The sequence below is a fragment of the Manacus vitellinus genome, unplaced genomic scaffold, assembly GCF_001715985.3.
Source record: "Manacus vitellinus isolate BGI_N305 unplaced genomic scaffold, ASM171598v3 scaffold_41_pilon, whole genome shotgun sequence".
NCBI classification, from domain to species: domain Eukaryota; kingdom Metazoa; phylum Chordata; class Aves; order Passeriformes; family Pipridae; genus Manacus; species Manacus vitellinus.
The window spans coordinates 5,916,079-5,934,724 of record NW_021940545.1 but is presented as its reverse complement, the minus strand read 5'-3'; the positions used below and the strand labels follow the sequence as shown (position 1 = coordinate 5,934,724).

At 50.7% G+C, this 18,646-nt stretch overlaps 1 protein-coding gene across 1 annotated transcript; it reads right to left on the bottom strand.

Moving 5' to 3' along the window:
• Positions 1–10,915: 10,915 nt before the first annotated feature.
• On the bottom strand, positions 10,916–17,899 carry ANKK1 (ankyrin repeat and kinase domain containing 1). The gene is made up of 8 exons (XM_018078612.2): positions 17,712–17,899; positions 15,827–16,121; positions 15,263–15,414; positions 14,341–14,390; positions 14,089–14,244; positions 13,759–13,877; positions 13,021–13,066; positions 10,916–12,666 (listed from the first exon to the last, which is right to left on the bottom strand). Exons 1-8 carry the CDS (start codon positions 17,897–17,899, stop codon positions 11,318–11,320), a joined length of 2,355 nt encoding a protein of 784 aa, XP_017934101.1. The 3' UTR covers positions 10,916–11,317.
• Positions 17,900–18,646: the final 747 nt, after the last annotated feature.

Below are 18,646 nucleotides of genomic sequence, written 5' to 3'. Positions count from 1 at the left end.
GCACATTGCAATAGCCATAATGCAGAGGCAGACTCCCTACCTGCTGTTTTCTGAAGATGCTAAAACACAACCCAGAGAGCAATATAGTCCCCTTTCTCTCTATGCAGTTTGTGGAATATTCACATAGTTTCTGCTTCAGAATAGGTAAAGTTCACTGCCAAGGGTTTCTCTAATTCCCTGGTTTTCCTGTGTTGCTGACAAAGCATTTCCCTGGGCTGGCAGGGTGTGTTCCAGCTCTGTAGCAGGGAGAGATTATGTCAAGCAGCTACCACACATAATCTCAGCTGTTTTCTGCAACTGAAACAGCAGTCCCACCTGAATCCAAAAGGTTCCCATTCTAACCCTGGTGTTCCTGGAAGGGGCTGATATCCAGTGGTTTTAATGTTTAGCCCACAAGCTTGTTTAACATTTGGACCTGGCTCTTCAGGGTCTGTTCATAGCTCTAAACTGGAAACACTGACTCAAGATCTCAGGCACACATTGGCTGTTCTTTTTTCCCCCCAGTTTTAACCAAGCAAGTTCACTCAGTGGTGGGAATCAACTCAGGCTGATATCACTTATTTCATTCACAGAATGACATAAAGTCAGTAGGTTTTTGGGTAGAAAAATAGTAACAAGTTACTGTTCTATTTTCTAACATATTTACAAGCAGAAAGATGCCATTTGTTGTGGTGAATTAACAGGTGGGGAGCTGAATCAAAATAGAAAATAATATGCAGACAGACAGAAAAAAGCTTTAAAGCATTTGGAAGTTGCCATAGGTGATATTTGCCCTGCATTAAACCTGGTGTGAGCCTTCAGAATAAGGAATGTGAATATTATCTTAACTTTGTGCCATAATTTTCCTTGGTGTTCAGTGTTAACCCAGGGTAAAATCATCATCTCCAGTACTGTGCACTTTGTTCCAAGGTTTAGTTTCTGAAAGCAGATGCAGAACCTCATAGCTCAACTCACCTCAACCACTACATGAAAAACTCTTCCAAAACACTGTGGAGGATAAAAAGCTGGTGAAAAAGGGCCAATGTCCTCCATGTGTGTGCCAGCTCGGACCAGGAAACCCAGGGGTCATTTCCTAGAGCTTAAAGTGTCTGTGAGGAATTCCCTGCAGCCCACCCTTCAGCCCAGGGACATCCCAGCACTCCAGGCTCAAAGGTATCTCCTGGGAAAACCTTGGCCTTGGAATGGTGGCAATGCCATATCTGTTCACCTCTGCAGGTTTTCCTTTCCCATCTACACTTCCACCCAACAAACTAAAGCACTTTCCACCCCTGAACTGAGCCTTCGGGACTCTTTCCGAGAGAGGACCAAACCACACCATCACCTCTGGCTTCACAGAGAATCAACAGAATAAACCAATGCCAAGAGCAAGGACAGGCTCTGCCAGCTGCTTGCACAGCACCTGACACAAGGACAGCCAGCCCGTGGCTGGGATGGAGGATGTTTGTAGAAACCTCTAAGGAACCATCAGAATTCAGCTGCACCGGGAAGGACCCCGAGGCCTCTTGCCCACAGACCTGGACCTGGCAAACACAGACCTCACTGCTCCTTCCACTCTGGAGTGAAACACTGCTTTCCCAAAGACTCCTGATGGCAGGACATGCTGGGGATGGATCTGGTTTTTAAAACACACCCACGAGAAGGTTTCGTTTCTTTGTCCCCTGCAGAACTTCAGCCCCTTTGCCACAGCCCCCGTTTTGTGATTCCTTATTTATAACTGAAGCTTTAGTTCTGCTTACTGGAGTCTTCCCGTCCCTGCTTTTCCTCCCTGTGATTCCCAGCTTGCTGAAAGCCCGGGAGGGGGGCTCTTGGCACCCCCAAACAGGTTTGAATTAAAAGCCAGTGAATTCTGCCTGCACTGTATTTGCCGCTTGCCTGCTCGCTCCCACTACACCGTTTATCTTCCTGGCTGAAGAGTAAATTAACTACAGTAGGTCTGACCAGCTTATTAAATCCTGCTGGAAAAACAAACAAAAACAAACACACAAAACAAAAAAAAAGGAAAACAGGAAAAATAAAGGCACTACCTCCGTGGTGAACATGTGCAGTGCAAACAGGAATGTAAAAATGCCCGTCCCAGGTACGTGCGACACCAACAAATGTCTCCATGCAGCACTGTCATTAAACAGAGACTTGCACAAGCCACCCTGCTGTTACATGGTTGTTTTGTTCTGTTTAACACCAGCAGTGTGAGGGGTCACACAGGACAAACACCAACGGGAACATCCACCCTCAGAGCAGAGCTTGGCTTTTTTGGGGGCTTGTTTCTCGGAATAGCTGCGGTTTTTTCCCTTTTCTCCCTTATCCCAGTCTATCTGTAGGAATCCTGGTGTTTGTCCAGCCTGAAGCTCCGAGGATCAGACACGGCAGAGGAAGGGGGAGGAAAAACACAGGCAGAAACAAACTGGTCTTAAAATTTCTCTGTCTCTCTTCTCCTCTGGGCAGAAGTGGGCTGGGGAGGGTTGGAGGAGGGAGGGATGGGAAGCAGGGAAATGCCCAGCCCAGAGCTGGGTTGTGCTGGTCCTTGTGGCATCACAGCACTGCCTTATCCCAAGTCACAGGGAGCTTTTCCCCCTCTCTCTTTCACTTGAATTTATGCTGGAGAACGTCATTGTTTCATTCAGGAATATTTATATTTATGTTGCACCTACTGTGGCACTGTTTTCTCAAGCTACCCACTGAAATATCTGGTGTTTTTGCAAGTGAACTTCAGCCTGGCTTAGTGAGCACTTTTGTCTAAAGATTACTTTCTTTATACAAAAAAGAGTAATAATAAAAAAAAAGAAAATCCTTTCCACTCCTAGGAAAGAAAATTATCTATTTCCAAGAAGTAACGAACTAAAATTTCAGTTTTATGGTATTTTGGGTCCTTGGCATGAACCAAAGTTTTCAATACTTGTTTTCAACCAACACAGGACAAAGATAATCCCTGCCCTGAAGTCCTCAGTTTATACAGAAACCAGAATCTCCAGAGCTACTGAGTACAAATGAGGTTTAATTTTCCTTGTTGGATGATTCAACTCAATGCCACCATGAGGAAAAATTAGGGGCTCAAGCGACACCCCCCCCAACACAACAGAATAAATGATATTCTAAGATGAAACAGGACACACACCAGTTGTTTTCAGCCTGTCTGGCCTCAGCCTGGCAGGATCAAAGGCAGCTCCTCTGACTTCACCCTTGCAGCCAGATTTTATTTCTGAGGCTGGGGACTGCAAAACACCATTCACACCACCCAAAAGAGAGAAAACAGCACGACCTGCCCATCTCCTGGGGCATCTGAGTGAGTCTTACAACTTCAGGTCAGGCCTGACAGATCCATGGATGTGCTTTGTTCTGCACATCCAGAAAAAAAACAACAAAAAAACCACCACCAACAAAAAAATTAAACCAGTTACACTTGTTAAATTAACTCCCTCTCTTTAATCAAAGCTTCTTTTAATAACCTAAACTGCTCCCCCAAGTCTTTGACGATACCAGACTGTCTGCTTCCTAAATGGCTTTTGACTCATAAATAACAACTTTCTCCACCAAAGAAAGAGTGATGGATGGTGGACTAAATATAATTAAGGTATAATGAACAATTAACAGACCTAGAAATGCCTTTAAAGAGACTCAAAGCAGCAAAGCAAAGCCCAGGCCCTTTAAATGAGGAAAAACATTCTGCATTCCCAAGCTGCCATGCTGGGCCCGTGAAAGGAAAGTGGGATAATGAAAGCGAGGGAGCACATTTAGCCAGGCTGGGCATGGCTTCCCTGCTGCACTAATCAACTGCAGCCCTGGCTCTGCTGAGCTGGGGAGGGCACACCTCTGCCTGGGGAGGGCACACCTCTGCCTGGGGAGGGCACACCTCTGCCAGCTCAGCTGCACCACTTTGTGCCAGGCTCAGGGAAGGGCACCAAGGAAAGGGCACAGAGGGTTTGTGCTGGCTCGGGGTGGGAAAGCCAGCTCTCGTGGCCCTGAGCTGCCAGGGCAGTGGGCAGTGTGCCACAGGGACACAGCAACCCCTGTGCCCACCCCACGAGGCTGCTGCCCCCTCCATCACCTCACTGCCACTCGTGGAACCACAGACTGGGCAGGTTTGGAAGGGACCTTAAAGACCATCTCATTCCAGCCCCCTGCCAGGGCCACCTTCAGCAGCACCTTTGTGGCTTTAGTCCCTCCCCAGCACACCTGCCCTGCCCTTTTACCCAAAACAAACGTGCCCAGAGACAGGGAGCCACAGCAAACTGTACCTCAGTGCAGGCAGAGGAGAAGATCCGGGCTCTGTGCAGGTCCCTTCTGCCACAGCTGCTGTTGTGAGCTCTCAACAGTGACCACTGGACACGGAAAAAAAATAAAGCACTGAAACTCCAGGGTCCTCGTGGCTGTCTCTGCTTCCTACCTGTGTTCACGTGGGTGTAATTACAAATAAACCCCCTCAGCTGTGAGCAGAGCACAGGGGAAGGGCTACGAGCATCACCTGGGAGGAAACAGGGTCACGGCTTCAGCCTCTGTAACTGCATCAAATGTTTCATAACAACCACTGTTAATACTTATTTAAGAATGCAGCCATGAAGCTGCATTTTTTTTTTTTATTCACATCATGGTGGAAAAGTGAGAAAAGCCAGAATTAACGTTAGCCATGAATTTAATCCCGTCTCCAAATGGTAAGAGCAACACGAGAATCCCTGTGCAGCTCTCGTGAGGGTGAGTTCAGAGAGCTCTGTCAAACCACCAGCTGGAAAATGTACAGAGCTTCAGAGGAAAACCCAGGAGCTGCAAATGTGATTGAAGCAGACAGGTTACGAGCTGAGAGCTCGTCTGTGTGAAGAAATGGGCAGTCAGTGCCAGTCTAAACAAATATGTACATCTCTCAGAACACCTCCCTCCCTCTGGGAGCTTTAGTCAAAGAGAAAAGTGACTTTGATCTGGCAGAATTCTTCAAGTTTGCTAGAAAAAAACCCAACAACAACCCAGCAAGATGGTAAAGCAGCTGCTGTGGGTCCTGTAAAGGGACTCGGGACGAGGAGGACTCTGCTCACAGCAGGGACAGCCAGGGGTGCTCTGAAGGTGACAGAAATGGGGTGCCACATGGTCTGGGGAGCAGGTTAAACCCACATTTCTGGGGCCATGTCAAACCCATTGCACAAGATGATTCCATGACACACAGAGCTGGTACCAAAGTGCTGCTCCTGCCTCCCTCTGGGAGGGAACAGCACAGATATGGGGCAGAATGTGAGAGTCTGACCCCAAACACAACCCCTGAGTCTGGGGCTGGCACTCAGGACCCAGAGCCAGTGAGCAGGGTGGCTAAAAACAGAGACAGCAGGAGAAAGGGTGCTGCCCTTGTGGCACTGACACCCCCCTGGCACCGTGTCCTGCTGTAAAGGACAGCAGGAGAGCCAGGAACAGGGAGTCAGCTCCTGCAGCCCATGAAGGCTGGAGTCTGGATGCAAAAGTCACACCAAATTAACCTGGGGATGCAGATTTATAACTGAATTATTGTGGCTTGCAATTTGCTGGGCTCCAGTAATTGGGTTTGTGCGTGTTCCCAGCTGGTGGCAGGTGCTCCAGGGCACATTCCTTCATCACCCTGACATCACCCTGACATCACCATGCCTACCTGGCACTTGCCACGAGGGGAGATGATGCAGAGGGTGATTTGCTGGGGCAGTGCCTGGTAACCTGTTTAGATGTGGAGATCTGCCTTTGTGCCCGAGCCCACCCACCAAAGGGAACACTCAGCTCTTAGGGTGGCTCGTGAGAAACGTGTCTGATTGCCCCTGTGATAAACAAGCCCCAAATCACTTCAAAGACGAAACCAGAATCGCTGGGGAAGATTACAGGGGGTGAGACGCTGGGAACTGGGACATGATTCAGAGGTATCAGGGAAAATGCCACTAAATTCCACCTTCTCCATAATTAAAAAAAGGCAGAGGGAAGTTTTCCACAAGGGAGAGACTGATTGAGACGTTCCTCTTCGCCCAGGCAGAGCCAGGCTGGCTGAGTGCAGCAGGAAAACAGGCATTTAAACCCCAAAGCCTCGGGGAAGAGCTGCCACCCCCCAGCCACGAGCACTGAGGTCCCACCAAAGTGGTCCCAGCAGTGGGACAGAGCTCCCCCATCCCAGGGGACATTCCAGGGGGCTCATCCCGGTGTTAGAGGGGAGGGCAGGAGTGGGTTTGGTGCCTGCAGAGGAGCAGCTCTGTGGGACTGCCCTGGGGGGTGCACAGGCACCCTGGACAGGTTAACTCGGGAGCAGAAAAGCTGGTTTTTTGCAGGAAGACTCGTCCCCCAGTCCTAACTGCTCCAAAAGTCCCAAATCCGTGTCTAAGTTTTAGGGACAATAAAGTAGATTTGAAATTTTCCCCTCTTCCCACAAACACAGGGAGTTTTCCAGCTTTCAGCTGAATTCCACCTTTTCTCTGCTTTTGTCTCTCTATTTCTTTCGTGGTGGCCGTTGTTGATTTTCTCCCTGTTACTTTCTGAGCGAGTCTGAGTGGGTTCATGGCCTGTGACATTTTCCTGCACTCCCTGGGGTCTCCAGGGATGAGCCACAAACAAAACACAACCGTGCTCAGCCAACAGGAGCAACAAATTGGGCAGCAAATAGACCTCCTGAGCCCTCCTGGGGGGAATCAGACTGGGTGTTAGACAGCTATTTAAGCAAAATAAAGGCAGGTCAGTTCTGAGCAAAACCTTTTGGCAGACTGGAGTCTTTTCTAAAACGAGAAAATTAATTCCCTGAACTCCTTCTAAGGATTTTTTCCCCCTGCTTGGAGCAGACATTAAAGTTCATCCAAAGAACAGCAATAAAATCTTCCTGGTGATGAGAACACTCCTCTGCCTTGTTAAGAAATAAGCTTGTGCTGAAGAGCAGTAAAAGTGCCATGGAATGAGTCCAGTTATGCCCCAAACTTCAATTCTGTCACAGCTAAACTCTCTCAGTATCCATAATATTCCTTTTTTTTCCCCAAGTAATGGCCTTGTACCAGAGCAGCAAACAAAGGCTCATTTTCTCCTTTATTACAGCTAATTACTGCACCTCCTGATTGCTGACCCTGGCCTAATCCTCTCTATAATTGCTCCAGCTGGAGATGGAGTCTGTAATGTGATATTTTCTAACCAGCAAGGTCGGTGGGATTTATTTATTTATTTATTTGTTTCTGTTCAGGAGCACAGTCACCACATCTCTCCAGGAAGGAGAGGTCAGTCACGTTCTGTGGGGTTTCCTATGGGGCGACTTTGATCTTTTTGTCTTCTTGATTTTTCATCTCTCAAACCAAATTTCTTTTAAAAAACGGAGATGGCAGGATTTAAACACCACCAGTGTTGGGGTTGGGCTTTGCTTTGGGTTTGGGGTTTTTTTCCCCCAGAAGAAGAGAACGAGGCCAGGAGCAAACTGCAGAAGAGGAGGGTTCCCTGTTGTGCTCTGAGCCACCAGGAAGGAAAGCAGCAGCTGATGGAAGGATCAAAGGATGCTAAACTTGCTGGGGATGAAATGCCTGGTAGGAGAAAACAGCAAGTGCTCCCTGATAGCCAGTCAGGCCCCTTTTTGCCATCCCTCTGATGGAAGGTGAGCTCACAGCCCTGTGCAGGGACAGAGCTGGGTGGGGAGCTGCTTTTTGAAGTGATCCGTGGCTTTATTTCAAAGGAAGAGGATTAAAATACTCCCTAAAGCTGGGGAGTAGCACAGGTAAGTGCTGGATAGTCTGGAAAGAGAGCAGCCAGAGCAGGATTAATTATGTCAGGCCATGAAAAGGCTGTGGAGGGAGTCAGGAATGTCTCACACTGACGTCTGATACAGTACAGAGCCTACAACCACCTCCTTGGAATAAAAAGAAACACATAGAATTCACTATTTCTTCTTACATTAAAATCACTCCCTCCTACATTCACATCATTGCTGTCAGAAACATCTTCATTTTCCACACCTAAGGGGCTATGGAAAAAAACAAGCATTTCTGCTAAAAATAAACTTTTTTTCCCCCCCCAAGCTGTATTTATTCAGATCCATTTTCCTCTAAAATGTAGGACTATTTAAATTTTAATTTCATCACATACCTACATAATTGCAGCACTGGCAAACAAACAAAAATTGCAGTCACTGGGAAGCAGGAGCAATGCAAAACATAGATGCAAAATGATCTCGTTTCAAAACATTTCCCCCCAGAGGAGCTAAACCTTTCACTGAAATGTCCACATTTGGATGGTGACAAAAGCAGCTCTTCTTCAAACACATTTTGCCTCGGAAGTGTTCCTGCTCTGTGTGACACACAACAACCCCCCTCTCACTCACTGGCTGGGGTTGGACATTTCTAAGTGAAAAATCCTTTGTCATGGAATGGTTTGGGTTGGAAGGGACCCTGAAGATCATCTCATCCCACCCCCTGCCATGGGCAGGGACACCTCCCACCCGTCCAGGTTGTTCCAGCCTGGCCTTGGGCACTCCCAGGGATGGGGCAGCCCCAGCTTCCCTGGGCAACCTGTGCCAGGAATTCCTTCCCAATGTCCCCTCCAACCCTCTGGCAGTGGGGAGCCATTCCCTGTGTCCTGGCACTCCCAGGCCCTTGCAAATAGTCTCTCTCCATCTTTCTTGGAGCTCCTTCAGGTCCTGGAAGGAGCACTTAGGTCACCCCAAAGCTAAAGCAATGGGGGGGGGAACAAGGTGTCATCCTGGTTGGGTATTTTTTTTCAAGGCTGGCCAAAGTTCCTGCCTGTCAGAGATGTTCAGGGCAGCACTCCAGGGCCATCCCAGCAGCAGGATGGAGAATTCCCTGGTGGAGTGAGGAACACCCCTCTGTTCACCCAAGCAGCTCTGGGTACAGTTTGGGACCCAAACCCTCAGTCTGATCACCCATGTCCATAAATTCCAGCTCTCTGGGTAAATCTGGCCAAGCTCCTGCATCCAAAGACCCCATTTTTATGGCATAAGGGTCAGCAGTTTTGATCTTTTTGAATTCACTTGAGGGTTGGGCTCCATAGGGTCCCTCCCAGGCCAGAACAGCCCGTGAAACCCAAGCAGTGCCCTCAAGGGAAGAGCTGCTTGGGAGATTCCTGTCCTGCCACTGCTCCCTTCCAAAGACACCCCTGCCTGGGGCAGGAACAGGATCTAACCCTCAGTGCACTGATCAGCAGGGACAAAAAGGCTGCAATGGGTTTGAACAAGGGGGAGAAATAAAAAAAAAAAAAAAAAAGAGGGGGGGGGGGACAAGGGGGAAAAAAAAAAAAAAAAAAAAAAAAGAGGGGAGTGGGGAGAGCTGGAGAGCCAGGATTAATTTTAGAACTAACGAGCTGCAGGTTGCACAGTCACAAAGCGGAGGCTGGAATGCACTTCTGCAGAGTTTGTAAAGACATTTAATTTCTATAGAAACTGAGCAGCAAACAGGTAATTTTCTCTGCAAAGTGCTTCTATCACCTCTGTGATGCTCAGCAAGGGGAATGTATTTCCCTCGTGTCTTCTCAACCCCCCTGTTATTTTCATTATAAATTTAATTAAGCTCTTCTGGAGAGCGTTCCATGACATACGAGCCGAGTTTTGGGTTTCTGTTGGAGTGAGGACAGAAAGGAGCTGCTGAATTATGTGGCAATTTGGATTTCTTTTTGCTGTGTAAATATTTCAAACGATATTAAGCAGTGGAGACATTTGCTGAATCAATACAGCTGAAGTTGAGGGAAAGAGCTGCACAGAAAGGTCTGAGAATCCAGAGCCCGGAGCTGCCATTTGTGGGACATCAAGAGCAGGTAGATCAGGTAAATCAGCTCTCACACCAAAGCTTTCAGTGCAGCCACGAATCCAGACATCAAGAATAACCCCCAAACCATCCTTACTGAATACCAAAGCATTTAACACCTGTCACTGCTGACCATTCAGGAGGGGTTCTGGCAGCTTTTCAACTTCACTCCCCAAGAGAAGGGAGAAGTCAGTCCTTCAAGCCTTACCTCCCCCCCCAGCCTCAGCTACCCGGAGGTTAAAGGGGCTGAAATGAAGCCCAGAGGTTCCTGTCACAGATCTGAGCTCTTGAGAGCACACACTGAGGAAAGGAAACAAACAAAAAAAAGTGAAAGAAACAAAGAAACAAAAAAGGAAAACCAACCAACCCAAACAAAACAAAAATCCCGCAAACAAACAAAACCCCCAAGCAAACAAAAAGAAAACCAAACAAAACCCAAGAAGCCAAACAAACAAAAAAAAGAAAACTAAACAGACTGAAAGATGGAAAACCACTCCCTTGATTTAGTTCGGTTATGCTGAGGCTTTGAGTTATCTAAAAATCTGAGGAAATAACTAAACCATCAGAAAACGTGCAAAGGTTTTGCCTTTTCCACTCTCCTGGGACACAGAGCCATCAGGGACAGAGGACAGGAGCCACAGCCCTGTTATCTGCATGACACAGGCACTAAACCCACGCTGGATGTCAGCTCCTGTCAGCACAGAGCAGCAGAACAGGGACTGGATCATCTCAGAGCTCAGCAAGGACCAGCTCCAGTCCTTACACTGCAGGATTTCCCTGACTGATGAGAGCTGGAAAACCCACCCAGATCCCTGGGAGAGACCAGGGTGGGTCCTGAGAGCCACCTTGGCATTTAGTCTTCAGTTAGGAGCCTTCCCTCAATTCCTTGGGCACCAACTCCATGCCAAAGGTGGGGTTATCCCTCCTGCCCTGGGCTGCAGCTGAGGAGTGAGGAAAGCACTGGCAGCAGAGCAGTGCCCTCAAAACACCGAAGGGATGGAGTGGCATTATTTTGGAATTCCTTTTCTCTGTGCTGCATCCATTTAAATACTCTCCACTAGGGATTTTTTTTTTCCTTCCTTGCTTTATTTAATTCTTGTTACAAAAATGAGATGTCAGCGACCTGACTCATTGCTGTGCCATATGTTTGGTGTCTATTTGCAGCAGCAGGTGAGGATCTCATGATTCAATTCCCACCTGTGCCAAGGTCATTTTAACACCAATTTTCTCTGTAGGAAAACATGGAATAAAAGCAATGAAATCCATGGAAGACACGTATATGTGCTGTGCACAGCTTCAGCATTGCCCATACGAACAGGGACTGCACATACCCCTTTCCATCCCTGCACAGCAAGTATTAAACAGGAAAGCATTGCCTAAAGCCAACATCACCAAGGCAGAATGTTCTACAAGCTTGGCCAGACCCTGGAAAATAACTTGTCAGCTTCCTTCTGCAGCTTCATTTTTCTTTTACTCTTTACTGTTCGTGCTTAGAAACTTCCCTTTAAAAAGAGGAGAGTATCACCAGGTGACAGGACAAGGTGCCTTAAGGGATAGCACCTGACACTGGGAGACTCAAGCCACAAATGCCAGGGCTGATGAATTTACAGATCTGTCCTTCCTGGAACGAGTCTGGGTCTCGCAGCCTTCGCGTCGTTCACCAGAGTCCTGCTCCCCGCCTTGCTCAGCGCCGGGTCCTTGCCCTGGAGCAGGGTGATGATGTTTTCCCTCTGGTGCCTGACCGCCAGCTGCAGGGCCGTGCAGCCGGTGATGTCCTCCACGTCCAGCAGAGCCCCGGCCTTGATCAGGGTCTTGACGATGGCCATGTTGCCCTTGAGCACGGCGAGGTGCAGGGGCGTCCAGCCCACCTTGTTCCTGGCGTTGACGTCGGCCCCGCACTCCAGGAGGTTGATGACGGTGAGGAAGGAGCCCCTGAGGACGGCGAAGTGCAGGGGGGCCCAGCCCGAGCCCTCGGGCACGTCGGGGTCTGCCCCTCCCCGCAGCAGCTCGCTGACCACGGGCTCGTCACCGTAGCGGGTGGCCAAGTGCAGGGGGGTCCAGTCCATGCTGCCCCGGGCGCTGAGCCGGGCGCGGCTGCGCCGCAGCAGCCGGATGATCTCCACGTGCCCTTTGAAGGAGGCCAGGTGCAGGGGGGTCCAGCCCTTGTCCGTCCTCAGCTCCACGTTGGCCCCGTGCTTGATGAGCTTCTCGCAGATGAGCAGCTTGCCCCTGACGGCCGCCAGGTGCAGGGCGCTGTAGTGGTTCTGGTCCAGGCTGTTCACGCAGGTCCCGTTCTTCAGCAGGTAGTGCACCACCCTGAACTTGCCCCTCTCCACGGCCACGTGCAGGGGGGTCCTGTGGTTCTTCTGCTTCCTCTCCAGGTCGGCCCCTTGGCTGGCCAGCAGCTTCACCAGCCCCACGTGGCCGAAGCAGGCCGCCACGTGCAGGGCGGTCTTCCCGTCCCCCTCCTGGGTGTTGGAGTCGGCCTGGCGGGACAGCAGCACCCGCGCCACGTTCTCAAAGTTGTTCTGGGCCGCCAGGTGCAGGGGGGTCCACCCGTCCTGCTCCTGGGCGTCCACTCGGGCCTGGTGGTCCAGCAGCAGCCGGACGATCCTGTCGTCCCCGCTCTGGGCGGCGAAGTGCAGGGGTGTCCAGCCGTCCTCGTCCGGCACGTTGGGGTCGGCGCCGTGCTCGATGAGGACGGAGCAGATCTCTGGCAGCCTCTTCTGCACGGCCATGATGAGCGGGGTGTAGCCACAGCCCACCTGGCTGTTCACGTTGGCTTTGCAGCCCAGGAGGAACTTCACCTTCTCCACGTTGCCCTGGATCACCATGAGGTGGAGAAGGGTGAGCCCGTTCTCGTGGACCCTGCAGATCTCCTCGGACAGGATCTCCTCCGGGCTTTCAGCCTCGCTGTAGGGAGGTGGGAGAGGAACCTCCTGGTTATCTGTTTCTAAAGGCAGGGAGACAAAATAGGAGAAAAAAACAGTAAAACCCAGTGAAAGTGCTCAGTGGGAGGGAGAGCCTGTGGCTCTTCCTAGAGTGGAATGAAACAAAGGCATTTCAGAGACAGGGAGTATGGAATGAGGCCAGGCCACTTCTCTGCAGCCTCTCAGAGGGCAGTGGGACATTTGGCCTCTCCCTCATGGGAACTGGATCTGCTCTTTCCTGTAGAGTTCATTTTCCTTAACTTAAAACATCACCCACATGGAAAACTTTACGAGCCACATCCTCCTACAAAAAATAGACAATTTTGGCAGGCTTCCCCTTCTTTATTTTTCAATCATAAAGAAAGTCCCCTACTTACCACCACTCCTGGTGTCTCGGGGGAAGGTGAACTCCTCTTTGTCACACTCATTTTCAGGAAGGAAAAAGAAAAAGCCATAAGATAAAGGTGCTCAACTGCATTCTGTGATGTCTGCACACAGTTCTTGGCTACTGCTCTAGAGTTCTGTGTTATCATTTGAGTTTTATAATTTTCATTATTGATTATCATTTTATTATCATTTTCACCCAACCCTGTTATTGCATCCAAAACTCAGCTGGGCAAATCAGGACACAACAGGAATGTGGGAGCTTGAAAATGGTCTCTGGGCATCAATGAGCTGCTCCTCCTCTTCCTCCTTTGCTCCCAAACAAACATATACTCTGCTTCCTTACTGCATCAGGTGCCTGTGGCAGCATCACAGAGTCATTCCTTTGTTTTTAGCGACCCCCAGCCCCCCCTACACCTCTTCAACCCTCTGTGCTCTGGTCTCTTGTTTCTTGCTGACTGCACAGCTTGGCAAAACCTCTAAATGCCAACAGTTCTCAACCCCTGTTTCTCCCCCTGTAAAGCTGAGTTCTAGACACAGTTCCACTCTGGTAGGGAGGATAAAACTGCACGTTTCTTATCCCCTTAAATGAATTACAAGTGCACAACCTGTGCAAACACACTGAGCAAAGGTGCTGAAGTGCCCTTGCCTGATGAGAGGGGGAACACACTCCCAGTACAGGGAGAGGACTCTGTGGGATTTCCTGAGTGGCCCTGGGCAGTTCTCCTCACCTGCTGGTTCCCAGAGATGGCAGGTTTGTGGGACATCTTCCTGACCAGGCGCTCGTTCTCCGGGTCCACCACCAGGCTCTGTATCAGTGCCAGCAGCATGTCTGTCTCCACAGGGATATCTGCCAGGGCAACACTCTGTCAGCTGGGCAGCCTGCCCAGGGGCTCAGATCCCAGGCAGGACACAAGTCTTCCACGTGGGAAGAAAGGGGAGAAAGGATACAGGGGATGCCTGACAGCACGTGGGCAGCAGGCAGTTAAATCCCGGGGAAGTGACACACGAGTTTGTTAATCCCTGCAGCTGGTTTTTGGGTAATCCAGTCACATTCCCACCTGAAAAGCTTGGCCTTTGCTTGGGGTCCTGGTCCCAGCACCTCTTCATCAAGTCCACCATCTGCTGGCACTCCCCGGGCCAGTCGTCGCTGATGAGCTCCAGCCCCGGCCTCTTCCCCGCGGCCACCTTGACGATGATGGCCATCATGTTGGCTCCTGCAACAGAGCAGCACCCCGGGGCTTTTCCTCTGGGAGGGCAGCTGCAGTGAGCACTTCCCAACTGCAGAGCCAGGGAGAAGGGCTCATATTTACCTGCATAGGGTTTCTTCTGCATCAGCACCTCCCAGATGACGATCCCGAAGCTGCGGGCGAGGGGAGATGGTGAGCAGCCCCCCCACGGGTACAGAAAATGCACTTATTGCTTTTACCCTCTTGAGAAATGGGGAAATTAGGGAAGAGGGTTTTCAGGATGGAAGGAGTTCACCCCCCAGGCCAAAGGGATCAGGTCTTATGGTTCTATCTCGCTAATGCCCCAGTGAAAGGGTTGGTGTAGTGAATTAGTGACTTAGAGCCTTTCCTGTGAAACTTGGGCTCTCAGTGCCTTTTTTTCATTTTATTCACATTGGGTTTTAGGGGCCTTGACTACTGCAAGTTCATGGGGCCGTGCAAATCCTCCTTTGCTTCTTGCCTTGGGTGACTGTGGGGTGTAGAGGCCAAGGAGACAAGGAATTTCCAGACATTTATATGTAGCTTGTGTAAATATGCTTCAAAGCTCTTTGCCCCAAAGGAAAAAAATCACATTGAAATCTCTTCTCCATCTGTTACTGACCACAGTGAAGCTGGATCCTGAAGCAGACAAGCAATATTACAGTTGTTTTAAAAGCAAAATGAACCCAAGCAGTGACTGCTATGAAAGAGCAGACACTGTGTGTTCTGGGCTCTAATCTGACTCATTTTTATAATAACTTCCAGCAACCAAACAGGGCGTGATGGCACCTGAGGCAACACAGTCAGCAGCTCACATGGGATGGGTGCTGCTGGTCAGGGATGATGATTTTCCACAGAAAATCCCCCTCCCTCTCAGTCTCCAGCACTGAGGTGGGGGCACTCTGTCCCTCCCAGGCTGTTCCCCACGTTATAAAGCAGGATTTAAACGAAATGGGGCAGTGTGCAGCCCCTCTGGCTCTGTGGGAGGGCTCAGGGAGCTCCCTGTGTGCCCCCTGGCAGCCCTTACCTGTACACATCGTATTTGATTCCCGGGGGTTTGCTGTTCTGCAGGAACATTTCGGGGGGGATGTAGCTCAAAGTGCCCCTCAGAGCAGAGCTCTCGATGTACTGCATTCTGCTGGATTGCTCCATCCACTTGGAAAGCCCAAAGTCTGAGATCTGCAAGCACAAGCAGTGAGAACCTTTCCCCTGGAATGCTCATCCCTCATCCCTCCTGTTAGCTGGGACGTGCCCCCCTCCCTCAGGATCAGGGACGTGGGCAGGGTCCAGGCACTGAGACTTGATAAAACCCTGTTAAACTGCACTCAGTCCCTGCCACTGGCTCCAGCAGAGCAGCCTTTCCTCCTAGGCTGGAGCCTTAAATTCCCAGCTCTGGCACAGATTCCCGGGATGACCTCGAGACTATAATCTAATTTATTTACCAGTTGCTTCCTATAAGCCCCAGTGGCCAATTTTTCACTGAGTGTTCCTGAAGAACTCGATATACCAGGACTCTGCACCTGTTTGGCAAAAATAACCTTTCCCTGTTTGAGACAGAACCTGTCCCTTCAAACACCCAGTGAGGTCATACCTTGACGTGCATATTCCCGTCCAGGAGAATGTTCCCTGGTTTGAGATCCAGGTGCAGCAAAGGGGGTGTCATGCTATGCAGGAAGTTCATAGCCAAGCCCATCTCGTGGATAACCCGGAATTTGAGCTGCCAAGACATTTTGTGAGTGGGCAGAATTTTCTCCAAGGACCCTCTGGCCATGTATTCCATCACTATCCCCAGAGGGCTGTTGCAGACCCCGTAGATGGTGACAATGTGCTGGAATTTGATTTTCTCCATCTTGGTTGCCTCCTCCATGAGACAGTTCATGCTGGTCCTGGAAAAGTGAAAATGAAAAATAAAACAGGAAGTGGAACCCAGAAGTTGCCTCTGTTGATTCCCAGGCTCAGGAACTCTGCAGCAGCTCAGTGAGATCCAGCCTTTCCCAGCAGCCCTGCCCACCCCGAAAAGATCCATCCCAGTTTGCCCCTTGAATTCATGACAATGCAACCACATCGGGGGGTGGAACTGGAGGGTCTTTAAGGTCCCTTCCAACCCAGACCTTTCTGGGGTTCTCTGGAATTCCCAAGGGATGTTTCCTGGTGCCAGGAGCGGGCAGAGCTCGGTGACCCGTGGTGTCCCCAGGCCGTACCCTGCCCTACCTGTGCCTCCACCTCTGCCTGCAGCCTCCTGGCCCTGAGCAGGGTGAATGTGGTCCCAGAGGGAGCCCAGCCACGCCCGTCCCTCACTGCCAGCTCTGCCAGCCCTGCTGCACCCAGGGCAGACCTGTTCCACTGCAGCTTTGCATCTCCCAACCTGCCCGACGGGTCGGGGTGCCCAGAGCGCTCTGAGAGCAGCCAGGCAGCAAAGGGCCAGGGTTGCCTCTAAAAAGCACACCCTGGGAATCAATCTGGGCCTCCAACAGCACCGTGCCAGGCCACTAATAGATCTGAGATGGTTCAGCCAAGCAAATCCCTCTGCCAGGCTCCCCCTGGCAGCTCCCCGCAGTGACACGTACCTGGGTGGGGAGGAATGTCAGGGACCTCACAAAAATGGACAGAGGCAGAAGTAAAACTGATTAATTAGACTCTCCCCCCCCCTCAAAAAAAAAAAAAGGAGAACAAAATGCAAGTGTGATATCTGCAGAGCATAAGCAGTGCAAACTGAGGACAGTCACTGCTGAGGCTGACCCAGCTCAGTCGTTGTCACTAATAAGAAATCATAGTAGGGGGGGATTTTTAGCCAGGCAGCACATTCCCAGCTTGAATGGAATACAATTTTAAATTAAACTACTTCATCAATGTTTTTCCATCAGTTCTGCCTGTACTATGTGTGTTATCAGCAGTGATTACCTGGTTCTGCTCCATCCCCAGCCCCAAGGTGGGTCAGCAGAAGAGTCTCTGCAGGTGAGAGACAGAGCAAAAAGCAAAGTGAAGGTGCAGGTGCCCCAGTGAGAGCAAAGAGCAGGTCTGGAGGCTCCAGCAAGTGAGGGAGCAGAGCTCTGGGAGCCCAGCAAAACCAGCTGTAAATTTTCTATCCCTCAGCTTTAAACCTGGTGTTTTCAATGACTGATTTAGTTTAACAGACACACATCAGTCCCAATGTCCAGTGAAAGCTGCAAACAAGTGATCAGACTGCTCTTACCCACAGGCCCACGTTTAAGGTGCCTTTCAGCCTCAGATTCCAGCCCCAATTGTTCTGATTAACCCCGTTCTCCATGTTCCTTCCCCCTTGCACATCCACGCCTCAGACAGGAGGGGAGGCAGAACTCCAGACCACCAGCGCTTTTTCCACTCCCTTTGGGTACCAAAAACTTGGCTTCCCAAGGAGAAGCAGCCCCATGAACCTTTCCCTCAGAGTTTTAGCCCCCAAGCACTGCAGGCAGCTCGGGGGGACAGCGTGAGCTGAGAGGGGGGCGCAGGGTTACCTGTCCATGCCGGAGTCCTGCAGCAGGTACGGGGAGCATTTCACGGCATAAACTGTCCTCCACCTCCTGTGCTTCACCTGGTACACGTGCCCAAAGCCTCCACTGGCCACTTTCACCCAGTCATCCTCGAAATCCTCCCTGTTGAAGACGGTCAGGCTGCCCAGCTGCCGCTCCCTGGCCGCAGTCATGGCACAAGAGGCAGCCTGGCTCTCTGCCTCCTGCCTGGCTGCTGGCAGAGGGGGAGAAAGGAGCTCCTCCTGCTCCTGCCCTGCTTGGGGAGTCAGCCCAGGTGAGCCCTGGGACCTGCTGCCAGGAGGAGGATCCTGCCTGTCACTCCCATTTATCATGCAGAGCAGCTGCATGGCCTGACTCCAGGAATGTGTCTGCTGTTCCCTAAAGCTGCCCTGCTCTCTCCTATCCAGCACTCTGTGGGAAAATGCTCCAAGAACATGAGATGGAAAGTGGTGCAAACAACAATCCCCTTGCAACTGCACTGGGCTTAGGGTGGGATTCCTCACCTGGGCCATCAGCACAGGGGAGAGGGAGGCAGGAAAGGGAAGGAAGAGGGAAATCCATGAGGCTCCTGTGCAGCAGGATAAAGAAGGAAAAAACACTCCAGAAAGATAAAGAACAGAGAAAAACCCCAGAACTAGAATGTGGTGAACACGAGTCCATGAGCCTGAGAAAATGCTCCAACAGAAACACAGGAACTGTGGTGGCCCAGAGCAGTTCCCTCGGGGATAAACCTGCTCTTGGGTGCCTGTCAGGGGTGTTTGGAGGGATGAGGAACACTGCTCTGAGCAGTTCAACCATCCCCCCGTGAGCAGCAGGCACAGCACACATCCCTTGGCTGCGGCAGGGATGGATGGCATTGCCTGGGCTGAGCACACAGGTCTGCAGTGACCCGGCTCTCCCTGCAGGTGAGGCAGCGTCAA

Coding starts and splice junctions, on each gene's coding strand:
- ANKK1 (XM_018078612.2), bottom strand. CDS start 17,899: ATGACTGCGGCCAGGGAGCGGCAGCTGGGCAGCCTGACCGTCTTCAAC. Junction 15,415..15,826: donor ACGGGAATATGCACGTCAAG/GTATGACCTCAC, acceptor TTGTGCTTGCAG/ATCTCAGACTTTGGGCTTTC. Junction 14,245..14,340: donor GCAGAAGAAACCCTATGCAG/GTAAATATGAGC, acceptor GCTCTGTTGCAG/GAGCCAACATGATGGCCATC.